The 14,121-nt window shown below is 32.0% G+C and overlaps 2 protein-coding genes across 7 annotated transcripts; both read left to right on the forward strand.

Annotated features, from left to right (window-relative positions):
- Positions 1–480: 480 nt before the first annotated feature.
- LOC130956275 (probable indole-3-acetic acid-amido synthetase GH3.1) lies at positions 481–3,822 on the forward strand. Its single transcript, XM_057883631.1, has 3 exons — positions 481–905; positions 1,041–1,142; positions 2,038–3,822. The coding sequence occupies exons 1-3, from the start codon at positions 583–585 to the stop codon at positions 3,416–3,418; spliced, it is 1,806 nt and encodes a 601-aa protein (XP_057739614.1). The 5' UTR covers positions 481–582; the 3' UTR covers positions 3,419–3,822.
- A 4,565-nt stretch (positions 3,823–8,387) lies between these two features.
- On the forward strand, positions 8,388–13,557 carry LOC130932680 (uncharacterized). Of its 6 annotated transcripts, none has more exons than XR_009067566.1 (12): positions 8,388–8,715; positions 9,202–9,267; positions 9,392–9,769; positions 10,243–10,344; positions 10,446–10,542; positions 10,626–10,709; positions 10,798–10,884; positions 11,008–11,097; positions 11,431–11,672; positions 12,198–12,493; positions 12,963–13,046; positions 13,184–13,557. XR_009067566.1 is itself a non-coding variant. In XM_057862318.1 (12 exons), exons 8-12 carry the CDS (start codon positions 11,047–11,049, stop codon positions 13,244–13,246), a joined length of 735 nt encoding a protein of 244 aa, XP_057718301.1. In that variant the 5' UTR covers positions 8,388–8,715; positions 9,202–9,267; positions 9,392–9,769; positions 10,227–10,344; positions 10,446–10,542; positions 10,626–10,709; positions 10,798–10,884; positions 11,008–11,046; the 3' UTR covers positions 13,247–13,557. The 6 variants fall into 6 exon arrangements, 4 of the variants coding, with proteins under 4 accessions (XP_057718301.1, XP_057718226.1, XP_057718091.1 ...); XM_057862318.1 differs by having other exon boundaries at positions 10,227–10,344; positions 11,417–11,672; positions 12,208–12,488; XM_057862243.1 differs by having other exon boundaries at positions 10,230–10,344; positions 11,417–11,672; positions 12,208–12,488.
- Positions 13,558–14,121: the final 564 nt, after the last annotated feature.

A 14,121-nucleotide genomic window follows, 5' to 3' on the forward strand; every position in this document is an offset into this window, starting at 1 on the left:
GATTATTTTGAGCCGAGTGATAGTGTTTGTAATAACATCTGGCTCTGCAAGAGAAAAAGCCGTTGCCGCCTTCAGCTTCGGTATCCATCACTTTCGAAGACCAACAAAAAAAGGATATTGCCGCGTGTTTCAGACAAGTGATAAATCAGGCTCATACAAGTTATTGATGACGTGGCACAACATTAGGCCCTACCTGTCGGTTATAGTGTGGAAACCTTGCGTGGTTCGTGGCCCACATGTCCCATACTTACGCTACAAACAAAATAATGAAAAATACTAAAAGTTCATATCTTGTCCCCCTAACCTAGCTAGTATTCAAGTGTAACAAGTAGAAGTAGAACGAATAGTATTTGCTTCCTGCTACCTACATGCACGTTTTCAATTTTTCTTTATTTTTTTTCAATTCAATTAATTTTAGACCGCCAATATCACTCTATAAATACCCACATCTCATTTCACAAATCCATTGCTCCCATTCTTCTAAGTTTCTCACTCACCTCTATCGACCTAGAGCTATATAGCTAGCAATCCCATTTTCATTTGCAAAGCCCATTCCTCTATATACTTCAATTAGTTATTATCATGGCCATTGTTTCTGAGTTCTCAACTTCTCATTATATTGGTTGTGATGATGAGAAGAATGCAAAGGCTATTCAGTTTATTGAAGAAATGACCCAAAATCCTGACCGTGTGCAAGAGAGGGTACTGGCTGAGATTTTGGGCCAAAACGGCGAAACCGAATACCTGAAACGGTTTCAGCTTACCGGTGCAAAAGACCGTGAGACGTTCAAGTCTAAGGTTCCTATTGTTAGTTATGAAGATTTGCAGCCTTATATTCAACGCATTGCTAATGGCGACCGTTCCCCTATCTTATGTGCTCACCCAATCTCTGAATTTCTCACTAGGTATGTACACATAGGCACATACATTCTGAGATGTATTAGTCATATTAATTAGTATATTATAAATTCTTTATTGTTTTTGTTCTTTTAATTTTGCTCAAGTAAATGCGAATTGTGTCTGTTGTGAATTGCATGCAGTTCTGGAACTTCCGGTGGAGAAAGAAAATTGATGCCAACCATTGTTCAAGATCATGACCGCCGTCAATTACTTTACAGCCTCCTCATGCCAGTGATGAGCCTGTAATTCTCTTTTCTTTCACTAGTTAATTCTTATATATTGTTAAAATTTTATCAGATATTCTAAGAAGATAAAATTTGCTGCATACCATTCCTTAGCTAGTAAAACACTACTATTAAAATTGAAGAGATTTTTCATAAGAAAATATGAGAAAGTATAAGGGAATAATTTTTTTTTTCTTCTGATCAACTTAAATAATAGGTTAAAAAAAAATTAAATTTAATTTTAAAATTTAAATTTTAAATTAATTAAATATATTCATATTTAGTAGGTCTAAATTGTAGTTTATTATTCACATGATTCACAATTTCTGTTATCTATATAATAGAATTGAAAAAATATTTATTTCATATATATTACTAAAATAGACAAAATTTATTGAATGTGATTCTACTATTAAAGATGAAGAGATTTCTTAGATAAAAATTATAGATAAAAATAAATGACTAAAAGTATTTATTTTTAGAACATGTATTTAAATTTACTTAATGAACTTGTGATATTTTTTTTCATAATATGTATTAAATACAAATTTTTAGAAAATGAATAAATCATGAAAAGTATAATAAAATTTAAAATATGTTAATTTAAAACTTTAAATATCGAATCTTCAATTTCTAAAAATTTATTAAAATGTTTTTTTTTTTTTAGAAAATTACAGTTTTATATTTGAGCTAAAATGATAAATTCAGATGTTCAATTTATTGGAATTTATGTGAATCTGTACGAGTTTATCAAGTTGAGCCAAATTTATCTAGATGTCAGTCAACAAGAGAGTTAGCTTGTTGGTGATGCAATAAACTCCAGAGCTCATAAAAGTTGAAGAGTTGAAAAAAACAATCGTACGACTTTTACGTTTTTCAAGTTAATTAACACAAACATGCATGGTTTTCACAGATACGTGCCTAATTTGGACAAAGGCAAAGCTCTCAACTTCCTCTTCATCAAAGCAGAAACCAAGACCCCAAGTGGCTTAGTGGCACGCCCAGTGCTTACCAGCTATTACAAGAGCGACCACTTCAAGAACCGACCCTACGACCCATACAACGTCTACACCAGTCCAAACGAAGCAATCCTTTGCCCAGACTCCTTCCAAAGCATGTACACTCAGATGCTGTGCGGCCTCATCATGCGCCACGAAGTCCTCCGTGTCGGTGCCGTCTTCGCCTCCGGCCTCCTCCGTGCCATCCGCTTCCTCCAGCTAAATTGGGATCAATTAGCACACGACATCGCCACTGGAACCCTAAGCCCCAAAATCACCGACCATTCTCTCAAGGAGTGCATGTCCAAGATCCTGAAACCGGATACGGAGCTTGCCAATTTCGTCAGAAACGAATGCGTCCAAGAAAATTGGGAAAGAATAATCACAAGAATTTGGCCTAACACGAAGTACCTTGACGTGATTGTAACTGGCGCCATGGCGCAGTATATTCCAACGCTTGATTACTACAGCGGTGGGTTACCTCTAGCGTGCACCATGTATGCCTCGTCGGAGTGCTACTTCGGGCTTAACCTTAAGCCTATTTGCAACCCCTCGGATGTTTCTTACACCATAATGCCTAACATGGGTTACTTCGAGTTCTTACCCCATAACGACTCAGCTTCAGCGCGTGGCTCCCACTCGCCAGAACCGCGACTGGTGGATCTAGCCCAAGTTGAATACGGAAAGTTGTATGAGTTAGTTATAACTACCTATTCGGGGCTGTGCCGTTACCGTGTAGGGGACATTCTCCAAGTCACGGGGTTCCACAACAAAGCGCCGCAGTTCCGGTTCGTGAGGCGAAAGAACGTCTTATTAAGCATCGACTCGGATAAAACCGACGAGGCGGAGCTCCAGAGAGCTGTGGAGAGCACGTCGACGCTCCTGAAGGAGTTCGACACGAGCGTAGCGGAGTACACAAGCTTCGCCGACACGGGTTCCATCCCTGGACACTACGTGATATACTGGGAGCTTTTGATGAAGGAGGCTTCGATGGCACCATTACCAGAAGAGGTTCTGAACCAGTGTTGCTTGGCGATGGAGGAATCGCTTAACTCGGTTTATCGACAGGGAAGAGTGGCGGACCGTTCTATTGGGCCGTTGGAGATTCGTGTTGTGAAGAGTGGAACGTTTGAGGAGCTTATGGACTATGCTATTTCGAAAGGCGCGTCAATTAACCAGTACAAGGTTCCGAGGTGCGTGAGCTTCACGCCCCTAACGGAGATACTAAACTCTAGGGTGGTTTCTGTGCATTTCAGCCCAGCTGAACCGCACTGGACTCCGGAACGACGCCGTTGAATGGTTACCCTGAAATGGTACAAAAGGAGAAGAACAAAAGGGGTGTTTGTTATGCGCTTTTGCACAGTGTTGTCTTTCTATGTTACCTTTTTGTTTCCCACTTCTACTAGTTGGCATGTGGCTAGTGGAAATTGAACAGTTAGTTGGTTGTCTGCGTTCATGAAATAATTGCAGCTCGGTGCATTATGTAATTGTCATTTATATGTTGGCGGCCACTTAAATGAAGCAATGAAAAATGACTTCTGCTGAAGTTGTCCTTTTGATTGAGACAAGTGTCCCTGCCACATAATTTACTTTTTAATTTGGTCTAATTTTAGTTATAGTTTATTTATACGGTATTAAACTAAATCATAGGTTCAAATTATATAGGGGTCCACATGATTCAATCTTGATTCTAAAATTGGGTCTAAATCTAAATACTTTACGGTTAATTTGGTATGATTTTATTAAATTTAGATCAAATAAAAGTTTTATAAATAGATCTGATCATTATTTAAAATTTGAATCGGGTCAAAATAAATCCAATTTTACTCAATCCATGTGTATTATAGGAGGACTAAAAAGATATATATTTTAAATTAATTCTAATATTATGTTTTATAATTATAAGTTTATTATTTTGTTTTTAATCACATTTGTTGAATTAAAAAATAGATCAAAAAATTATGAAATTAGCATTTATAGACAAATTCAAATTCAAGTATGGTTATCAACTTCTCTGTAATAAGTATCTTTACTTCTTTATAAATGAGTGCATTATAATTTTTTGACATAAAATTTATCAAGACCCGAACTTCACCTGGTCGAGATCCGGTTTTAGTGTGACCCGAAAGTAGTGTGATTTTTACCGAGTTTAGAGTCAAGTAAGGGCGAGTCTTAAAAATAAATTCGGTCATTAAGTATGAGTCAAGACGAACCCAGTTTCATCGGCCCCATGTCAACCCCTATTATATGGTTTAAATTTAAAAATAACAATATATTTTTAGGTTAATATTTTTACTAATAAATTTATTTAATTTTTTCTCATTCAATAATAAAAATAAAAAACTAAAAAATAAGTTATAATTTGTATATCTAAATATAAATAAATATAATAAAATAAATCATCTTAAAAAATATTAATTAATTAAATAGTTAATTTAAATCTAAAAAATTAGACAAATATTTATAATTAAATTAAATATTTACTGTGTTAACAATTATACTTTATTAGTTATTGAAATATTTTTTAATAAAAATTAGTAGTCTAATTTAAAGTTAAGAATAGTATTTTGATTGTAATTAATTGTTAAGTATAATTTTTATTTAAAATAAATTATTATTTTATTTAAAGTGTACTATTATAATTAATTATACATTAGAGCATTTTTAATGCTAGTTTTAATTTTAATCTTATTTTGGGTCTTAAAAAATATTTATAAAACTATATATTATAAATAGTTATTTGAAATTTAAAGCGAAAAATTGTTCTTCTAATACTTAGTCTTAGTTCATTTAGAATTTTATATTTTTAATTATTTTATCAACATAATTATACAAACGATAAAATTTTATTAGTTCTTCGTTAAAATGATATTGTATCTGTAAAGTGAATTTAAAGTATGATTTGATCTAAAATTTTTGTTGTGCATATAAATAAATAATTAGTAATCTGGTTGAATAAAAAATTGAGTATTATTTAATTAAGTTTATAATCATAACAACAAGAAAAAAGGTTAATTAATTCTTAATATCAATTTTAGAGTTTAATTTAATGTGATAATCTAAAATTGTATTTTACACTTCTAATTAAGTATCAAGTAGTGATTTTGAATTTTTGATCGAACTTAAAGTATTATTACAAGTAAATTTTACTCTAGCACTCAAATCTAAGTGTTATTTTATTTGTTCTAATATAGAGCACAATTTGATGTAAAGTTCACTCTTAAACCTCTAATTAAGTGTGAGTTAGTGATTTAGATTATTAAAAATTTAGAGCATCACTTTAATTTTGATGTGACATATGCTCTTACACATCTAACTAAGTATCAATTAGTAATTTGAATTAAATATAGAATATCGCTTCATATATAACTAAGTGTGATTATTATGAACATAAATTAAAAGTTAATTTGTTCTCGAAATAACAATCAGAACATTATTTGATGTGAATTTTGTTATTATTTCTCTAATTAAGTGTTAATATCAAGTTTAGAATATTATTTCATATTAAGTTTATTTTTGTATCTAAAAATTAGCATCAATCTATTTTTTATGAGATTAAATTTAGTATATGAATTGATATGAAGTTTTATACTAAAAATCTTAAAAAACTTACTTAAATATAGAGTCTGATTTAATGTAAAAAAATTTTTGTACATATAAATAAATGATAATTAGTGATCTAATCATATAAAAATTTGAACATAATTTAATTTAAAGTTCATACTCATAACAAAAAAAAAGTGTTAACTAGTTTTTAATATCAAATTTAGAGTATGATTTAATGTAGTGATATGAAGTTTTCTTGTGCACTTCTAATTAAGTATGAATTAGTGATTTCAATCAAATTTAAAGCATTATTACATATGAAATTTACTCTTACGTTGAAAATTAATATTAATTAGAAGTTGAGATCCAATATAGAACATAATTTAATGTCAAGTTCACTGTTAAATCTCTAATTAAGTGTGAATTAGTGATTTAGAATAAATTTAGAGCACTATTTTACATAAATTAATGATTAAGATAAATTTTAAAAAGTAAATTTGATATGAAATATACTCTCTCATACATCTATTAATTAGTAATTTGAATTAAATACAGAGTATCACTTCATGTATGATTATTTGTAAACCTAAAACTAAAAGTTGATTTGTTCTTGAGATGATATTTAGAATATTATTTTATGTGAATTTTATTATTATTTCCTTAAGGGTTAAGTACTTTTTTCATTTTTAAAGTTTTGGTTCAAAATCAAAATCGTTTTGATCTTTTTTTCGTACTAAAATTATCCTCAATGATACAAAACGTTATAAAATCGTTCTTTTGTCCATAAACAATATTTTTGTCACAATTTTACCCTTAAAAAAACCCTCCTCCACCCTACTAACCCCAACTCCCTTCATCAATCATCATCGTCACCAAATATCTTTCTCTCTTTCTTTTCTCCAGATTTTTACTCCCACACCAAATTAATTTAAACTAAAAAAATTATAAAATAAAAATAAAAAACAAGAGGCAAAGAGCATTTAAAGCGGTGAGAGAGAAAGTGAAATTGGAATGGGAACTAAAAAGCATTAAGATTGGAAGAGGGGTGTTCGATGGGGAGACCTTCGAATTCATCCTCGTCTAGAAATCGAAGGTGGTGGACAGTAGTTTCGAAAGATTGGAGGGTGCGGATTTGGTATCGGATTGGGGATCGATGGGGGTAGAAGGAGTGAGGTCAGTTGTGAGTGGTTGGAAAGGTGGAGAACGAAAAGTGGTTGGATCGATAGAAGCATCTTCGAGTTTGTCGTCTTCAGCTTCAAATCCCCAACATGACGGCGCTGCATGTGATGTCTTCTGGGAAGGGAGAGGCGGCGCTTCTAGTAGCTATTGGCTTTCGAAAGACGGCGACGGTGGTTGGTAGTTGGAAGGAAGAAGAAGAAGAATGGGAAGAAGAAGGAGGGGCGCACTGAGGGCGGCAGCGGCTTGAGATTGATGGCAGTAGGTTCTCGCACCGCACCGTCACTTCCTTCCTCCTCTTTCTGTTTTTTTTTTCTATTTTTGAAGAATATGAACATCTTTTTTTAATTTTTTTATTTCTATTGTTGCTAATTTTGGATATGAAATTACGGTGATGATTTTTTTAAATTATTGTTAAATCTAAAATTTTTATTAACTTATTTTGTGGATGTTGTTATTGCTGTTGATTCATTTTGATTTTGGTGTTACTGAAAGTGTGTTGCTGTTGCTGAATTTCTTGAATTTGTTAATAAAATTGTTGTTGCTAAATATGGTTGTTGCTGTTGCTTAATTTATTTGTTAACTTAAATGAAAGCTTGTTGTTAATAGAGTTTGAGGAGAGAGAAAATGAGAGTTGCTGTAAAGAGAGAAAGGTAGGTGAGGGAAGAAGCTTAGGTTGAGAGTTTTGAGTTTATTGAGTTGTTAGGGAGAGAACAAAGTTTGGGTCTTTGGTTGGAGGAAGAAATGAGTTGGGAGGATGTTGGAGAAAGAGAGGGATAATGAAGCCGCTGCAAATGGTAGAATTTAATCTTTTTATTTTATAATTTATTTTTTACAAAGGTAAATTTATCTTTTTAGAGTAAAAAGGATGACTTTAAAGCATTTTTAAACGTTGATGATGATTTTAATAAAGAAAAAAGGTAGGGTACAATTTTAATTTTGACCATCTACCTTAAGGACGAAAAAAATACTTAACCCTTTCCTTAATTAAGTGTTGATATCAATTTTATAATATTATTTTATAGCAAATTTACTCTTACATCTAAAAATTAGCATCAATTTATTTTTTATGAGATTAAATTTAGAACATAAATTGATATAAAATTTTTATTAAAGATCTTTACAAAATCACTTACAAAATCTTTTAAAAATTTATCAAACAAATTTTATTGTATTGAATTATTTATTTTTTAAACAAAATCAGAAATTATTGTGTTGTCCAAATTATATATATATATATATATATATATATATATATATATATATATCAATTAGTAATTATGGTTTAGGGTATTTAACATTATAAAAATTTATAGATGAATTTGTGAATTTGTATTAATATCTGATTTATGAATATAAAAATAGTTTACAATCAATAAAATATTACTCTACATTCTTTTTATTTTTTTATTAAGACACAAATTTAAAAATAATAATAAATAATTTTTTTAAATATTCGTATTATCTACCTTTTCTTTCAAACCATGGTAAATATTAAAGGAGTTCCCTCTAATCTTTCGGAAAACCTCAATCCCAAGTTCTAACACATTTTGACATTTTGCATCACTAACCCTAACCCTAATTTTAACCTTTTTTGTGAATTCCCAATGCAAATATATTCATTTGATGGGGTGGCTACTACCGACATTGACCGCGTGGACCTACATTCCTCTCTGCTTGCCTTGTTCCTTCTTCTGCGTTGGTACTCATTTATGCTCGTGGGAGTTGTGCTCGCGTTCTTCTCTGCTCGGAGTCTTTTGCTCCCATGCTTAGTCTCTCTGCCTCTGAAGTCTGAAGCCTTATCTTCCTGGTGCTCCTATGCTTGTTCGTTTACCCTCACGATTGCCGAAAAACGTCGCAAGTCAGTTTAGGTAGGTGGTCTCCGGTTATTGTGTTTCTGGCTTTCCATTGTGTATTGTTTAGTTCTACTGGCTTTCTGTTATTCTTATATATAACGGTTTTACTGGTTTATGTGTTAATTGTTTTCTTCTTAAATTACTTGAAAAACATAAGTAAAGTTGCTCCCTGGATCAATTACATGATTCTTTTGGCATTTGAAATAATTGAATGTTGATTGATAGTGTTGAAACAGGGCTAAGATTGCTATCAAGCTAAAATATTGAGGCATACTTTGAACATCAACATCTCATTTCATTCCTTTTTTTATGCATAAAATGTTTTAGAGTTGAATACTCATGATGACCATCATCATTGGTTATGATTTTTAACCATTATCTTTTTTTTGTTTAATTTTGATTTAATTTTCATTATCATCCACATATATAAACAAGTGAAACGAATTTCTATTTTTTTCATTTTTTATTTTCTTCTACTTCTTTTAATTTCTTGCCCTTTAGGTGACAGAAGAAAAGATGGGGGATAGAATCGTTGCACTCCAGCAACTAATGTTGCCATTTGGAGAGGTGAGTTTTCAAAAGTATTGTGATGAAATCTATTTCTATAGTCTCATTAGATGTTATCAAATCTATTTCTATTTCTATAGTTTCTATTTGGTGTATCTCCTGAGGCTCTCATTTGTGTTTCAAGGAAACGAATTCTTTTAGTGATTCTCTTACGAAGTTCATTCGAACCATTGTTGCTGAGGAGATACGTGCTTTATCCTCCACAATAAGCCACCAGGAAAAAAGATCGATGCAATCTTGGCCATTGTTTCATCTGGACCCAGATCTGTTGCTGTTCATTATGATGATGCTAATGCTTATGAGAATATTACCGTGAGTCGGCCACTTCCATCAGTGATAGCTCAGACAACTGCAACAAAGGCTCCATTGCGTCAAAAATGATCAAGGTGTCCTTTGGCACAAAAGTACGAACCAGATTTCGAACCATCCCGTACGTTGAGTGATCATGAAATCAGCAAAAACGCTGGCTTGAAACGGCATAAGAGTACTACTCAACGCAAAGGTCAGAAAGCAACATCATCGATTAAGATTACAAACTCAATTAATTGGCTTGGTTTAGATGTTCTTCTTTTGACATGGTTTTTTTTCCTAAATAAACTGAAAATAGTGAAAAAAGGGTTTTACTTTCCTTTTCTGATTCACAAAATCCTAAAAATAAAAATAGAAACCAACCAAGCCCTTTGGTATGTAGATAACATCATCTCACTTTCTAATTTATTTAAATTATTATTGAGGAATTTTTTTGGAAAAAAATGAATGAAAGCCAGATTTTAAGATTTTAGGACTAAGTTGAAAAAAAAAATAAAATTAAGCAATTACAAGTACTTAAGCAAAATCTCTACACTTTTGTGATTTACTCTTAAAAGAACAGAACATATCTATAAATAATATTTAAATAGACGAAAGAGATTATTTGTTATTTTTTCAATTTTTTATATTAAAAATCCTCTTTGACGTAGAAGTTGCATCTTGTAGAAGAAAATTCTCACACATGGAGACTTTAAATTACAGCGAGGATGTCCATGGCTATACGAATCCTATGATTTAGCGAACATGTTTGGTGATGAGATTCCTACGGTAATATTCCAGTATTCCCTTCTTTCCCTCATATCTTGATGCACTAAATACTTTGTGTCTCTATTTCAAATACTTATACATGTTTTTATTCAAATTGATAGTGTTTGGAGGTGGCATTTAAGCCAACATCGGAAATGATTTTCATGGGAAATGAGTTGGCTATTGTTGCCTATATCTTTGGAACTGGTTATGACCCAAGTAGGTCACTTCTACTGATTTTGAAGATTTGGAATCAAACGCTTATTTCATAGATATAATCTGCAATTTTTTTTTATCAATAGAGAGATTCTTGTGCCTAATGAACATTGTTGTGGAGCCGAGAAGCATTGATGACCCTTTGTTCGAAAAATCGGATTAGAGATAACGTAAGTCATGAAGTAATTCATGTGATATACCTTTTTTATTCTGTTGAATTTGATTGATGACTGACAATTTCTGGCTCGTTAACTGTAGGTTTTGAATCCGGTGGCATCAAAGCTTATAAAACGTGCATCAATTATAGTGGAAGGCAACAAATGGTTCCTCCCAACCACTTTTGCTGTAAGTTTCAAATGGCATAAATAATTTAGCTTTTGATTATGGCCATTATTTATTTATTATCCCAAAATAGCTTGAGTTAAGCTTTGATTTCATATTACTCTTGTTATTGTTAATATCTTGTAGCAAATAGCACTCTAACAACGAGATATTTCTGTTGCGATAATGGAATACATCAAAACAAATTTTATGGGCAAGGTTGAAGACCTCTATAAGGTAATAGACTACTGTGATGAGTTATTTCAACTATGGTAAAAAAATAAGGTTTAATTACTCTGTTGGTCCCTATAGTTTCGCGAAATTTTTAATTAGGTCTCTACACTTTTTTTCCTTTTAATTGGATCCCTATACTTTTTTTTAATTTAGTCCTTACCATCATAAAACCGTTTGAAATAAAAGAATATTCCATTAAAAATCGAATATTCTCATAATTTAGTAAAAAAATTTAATTAAAAACACCTCTATTTTTATAAAATACCAAAAATATCCTTTATATTTTTGTCCCCCAAAATCAGAGAACTCTAACTATCCCTAGGTTATTCTCCTAAGTTCCCAATTGGATTTCTCCTCCGTCGCACTCGGTTGCCGTCTTCCATGGCGTCGTCATCGTCCGTCGCTGGGTGGTCGTCGTCCCTCTGCGTCGCCCACAGGTGCTCTGTTCTGCTCCGCTTGTCCGCCTTGCCTATTGCATCCCCTTGTCCCGCCTTGTCTCACCGCCTCGCGGTGCCTTACCTCAAATCGCCGCTTCTCGACTCCGCGTTTTGCTGTCTGGACTGGTTCTGGAACAACAGGTGATGATTGAATTTTGTTTTAGTTTTTCAGCATTGGATAATAATTCTTCTCAAAAATGTCTTCCTCCCACTACACTAAGAACGGGAGAAATATTATGCTTAAAATAACTAGTAGTCAAACGGCATCCTCTCTCGATTATAATGCTTCAGGTTCAATGTTGAGAAATCTTAATTGTTAAATACCTCTAATTTTGCTTATGCTTATTTTTGGTTGCTGCTTGTATATAATTTGACTTTATTTGATTAGGTAACCAGCATTTTGAATGACAAAGAGAACCAATTGATCTAATTGTGAAGCTTAGTTTGCTAAAATTAGTTTTGATTGTGCTAAAAAATTTTGATTATGAGTTCTGATTATGTATTTTATCTGTAATTAATTGATTATATTAGAAATAAGGAAAGAGGTGAGATTAGAGATAAGGTGTTTGATTAAATGCCTTTGAGAGAGTTGAATTGATTATGAGTTTTGATTATGTATGTTATTTATAATTAATTGATTATGAGTTTAATTGATCATTGTCATAGAGGCATACAGGTTCTACTTGTAAAAGTTTGGGATGCAATCCTCAAGGCATTGCTGCTGACAGGCTTCGATGCTTGGTTCCGCAATACCGAAGATCGGTGGTAAAAGCAAAGGCCTTAGATACAACTGAATGTGCTGCTATGGTTAATACCAATTCCCGCAGAGACTTTCTTGGATTAGTTTTGGGAATCTCAAGCCTCTTTGTTGGTTCATTGGAAGCCAAAGAAGCTGGTTTGCCCCCGGAAGATAAGCCGAAACTATGTGATGAATCTTGTGAGAAGGAGCTTGAAAATGTATGGTGAGAATACATTGTTCCCTTCTTTGCCTCCTTTCTTTGTTTTTCTCTGCTAAGACATTACAAATGGTTGTTGTAAATTGCTAATAATGCTTTGATATTTGATGTAATTGCATTGCATCTCGTGTTTCTACTAATGTTAGTCAACACCTTTCTCAAATGTCAGTTATTTTTTAAGAGAAATTCTTCAAATAAATCTTGGAAATTCAAAGCATTATTAGTATCTAAGATATTCTTTCCTCATAATAGAATCTATCATTCTTAAAAGAATAGCAGACATTCTTATATTTTCAAAGAATTTGTGCACCAAATAAAGAATCTGTTAATAACCAATCTATGTGATTGCACTTAAGTTTTAATATTCACATTTTTAAGACCCTTGATCAATGACCACCATGGTATCAATGGATTTTACTTGGAATATCCATTGTTAAATGACTAATGTTGACTTTGAACATTTTATGCAATGAAGGTGCCTATGGTAACTACTGAATCAGGTTTGCAATATAAGGATATTAAAGTTGGACAAGGTCCTAGTCCCCCAGTTGAATTTCAGGTGTGGAATTTCTTCTAATTTGTTCAGTTATTTTTTATATGCAATACAAGATAGATAATATCTATTTTGCTCGAAGTTAACCGTTGAAAAAGGAAATATAGAATTAGAACACTTTTGCATGCTGTGTCTCTCTGTAGCTCGAGAAGGAGAGAGCGAAGGATGAACTTCTGACAAGAAAGTGCCAGAGAGAGGAAAGATGAGTGAGATACCGTGCGCAATGTGGTATGAATTAAGATTGGGCTGCAATGTGGCATGAGTAGTCACCCAATTTTGCATTCATTAGGCATAGCATGGATTTTCATAGTGATAATCTTTTGTCCATTTGCTAAAGGGCGCATACAAAATTGTAGTATTTTATTTTACATCGATTATTGTTTATTTGTATACAATATCAATTGGTGGATGCATTCCTCCAATTCCAAACTAGATATAAGTATGCTCTTAAGTATTAATGTAAAGTTTATTTTGTAAACTGGATGCATTATCATAATCAATACTTGAAGGATGAAAACTGAATTTTATATATGCTTATTACTACTATTTTTATTTCATTTTATCCATTCTTTTTTTTAGGTTCTTAAGATAAGGTATTTTTTGGTACAATTTGTATATAAATAAGCAAAAGAATGATAGTAACAAAATAAAAGGGATTATAGAAATATTTTTCATGTCTTAGAATCATTGAATAGGGATTATAGGAATATCTTTCATTGAATATTTATAGTTTCACCGCATTTTCAATTAAGTCCCTATATTTTTTTTCTTTTTAATTAGGTCTCTAAGGGTATAAAAGTAATTCCACAATTCACTAACATTTTTTTGACGTTTAACGTTAATAGGGACTAAATTGAAAAAAAAATTAACGTATAGGGACCCAATTAAAAGGAAAAAAAAGTATAGGGACCTAATTGAAAATTTCGCGAAACTATAGGAACAACAGAGTAATTAAACCAAAAAATAATTAACTATTTTTATCCTTGTAACTAATAAATGATTTAACCTAATGACACAGATATACATACCTATTAATGTTAAAGATCATTGGTTCCTAGTATTTGTGGAAAAAAGTAGAGAA

The sequence above is a fragment of the Arachis stenosperma genome, chromosome 1, assembly GCF_014773155.1.
Source record: "Arachis stenosperma cultivar V10309 chromosome 1, arast.V10309.gnm1.PFL2, whole genome shotgun sequence".
Lineage (NCBI taxonomy): Eukaryota > Viridiplantae > Streptophyta > Magnoliopsida > Fabales > Fabaceae > Arachis > Arachis stenosperma.

What these genes read in the sequence shown, in the direction of transcription:
- LOC130956275 (XM_057883631.1), top strand. Translation starts at nt 583, where the DNA reads ATGGCCATTGTTTCTGAGTTCTCAACTTCTCATTATATTGGTTGTGAT. An exon ending in ATCTCTGAATTTCTCACTAG is followed by an intron (nt 906 to 1,040) that starts GTATGTACACAT and finishes AATTGCATGCAG; the next exon opens with TTCTGGAACTTCCGGTGGAG. An exon ending in CTCATGCCAGTGATGAGCCT is followed by an intron (nt 1,143 to 2,037) that starts GTAATTCTCTTT and finishes TGGTTTTCACAG; the next exon opens with ATACGTGCCTAATTTGGACA.
- LOC130932680 (XM_057862318.1), top strand. Translation starts at nt 11,047, where the DNA reads ATGGAATACATCAAAACAAATTTTATGGGCAAGGTTGAAGACCTCTAT. An exon ending in AGGTTGAAGACCTCTATAAG is followed by an intron (nt 11,098 to 11,416) that starts GTAATAGACTAC and finishes AACTATCCCTAG; the next exon opens with GTTATTCTCCTAAGTTCCCA. An exon ending in GTCCCCCAGTTGAATTTCAG is followed by an intron (nt 13,047 to 13,183) that starts GTGTGGAATTTC and finishes GTCTCTCTGTAG; the next exon opens with CTCGAGAAGGAGAGAGCGAA.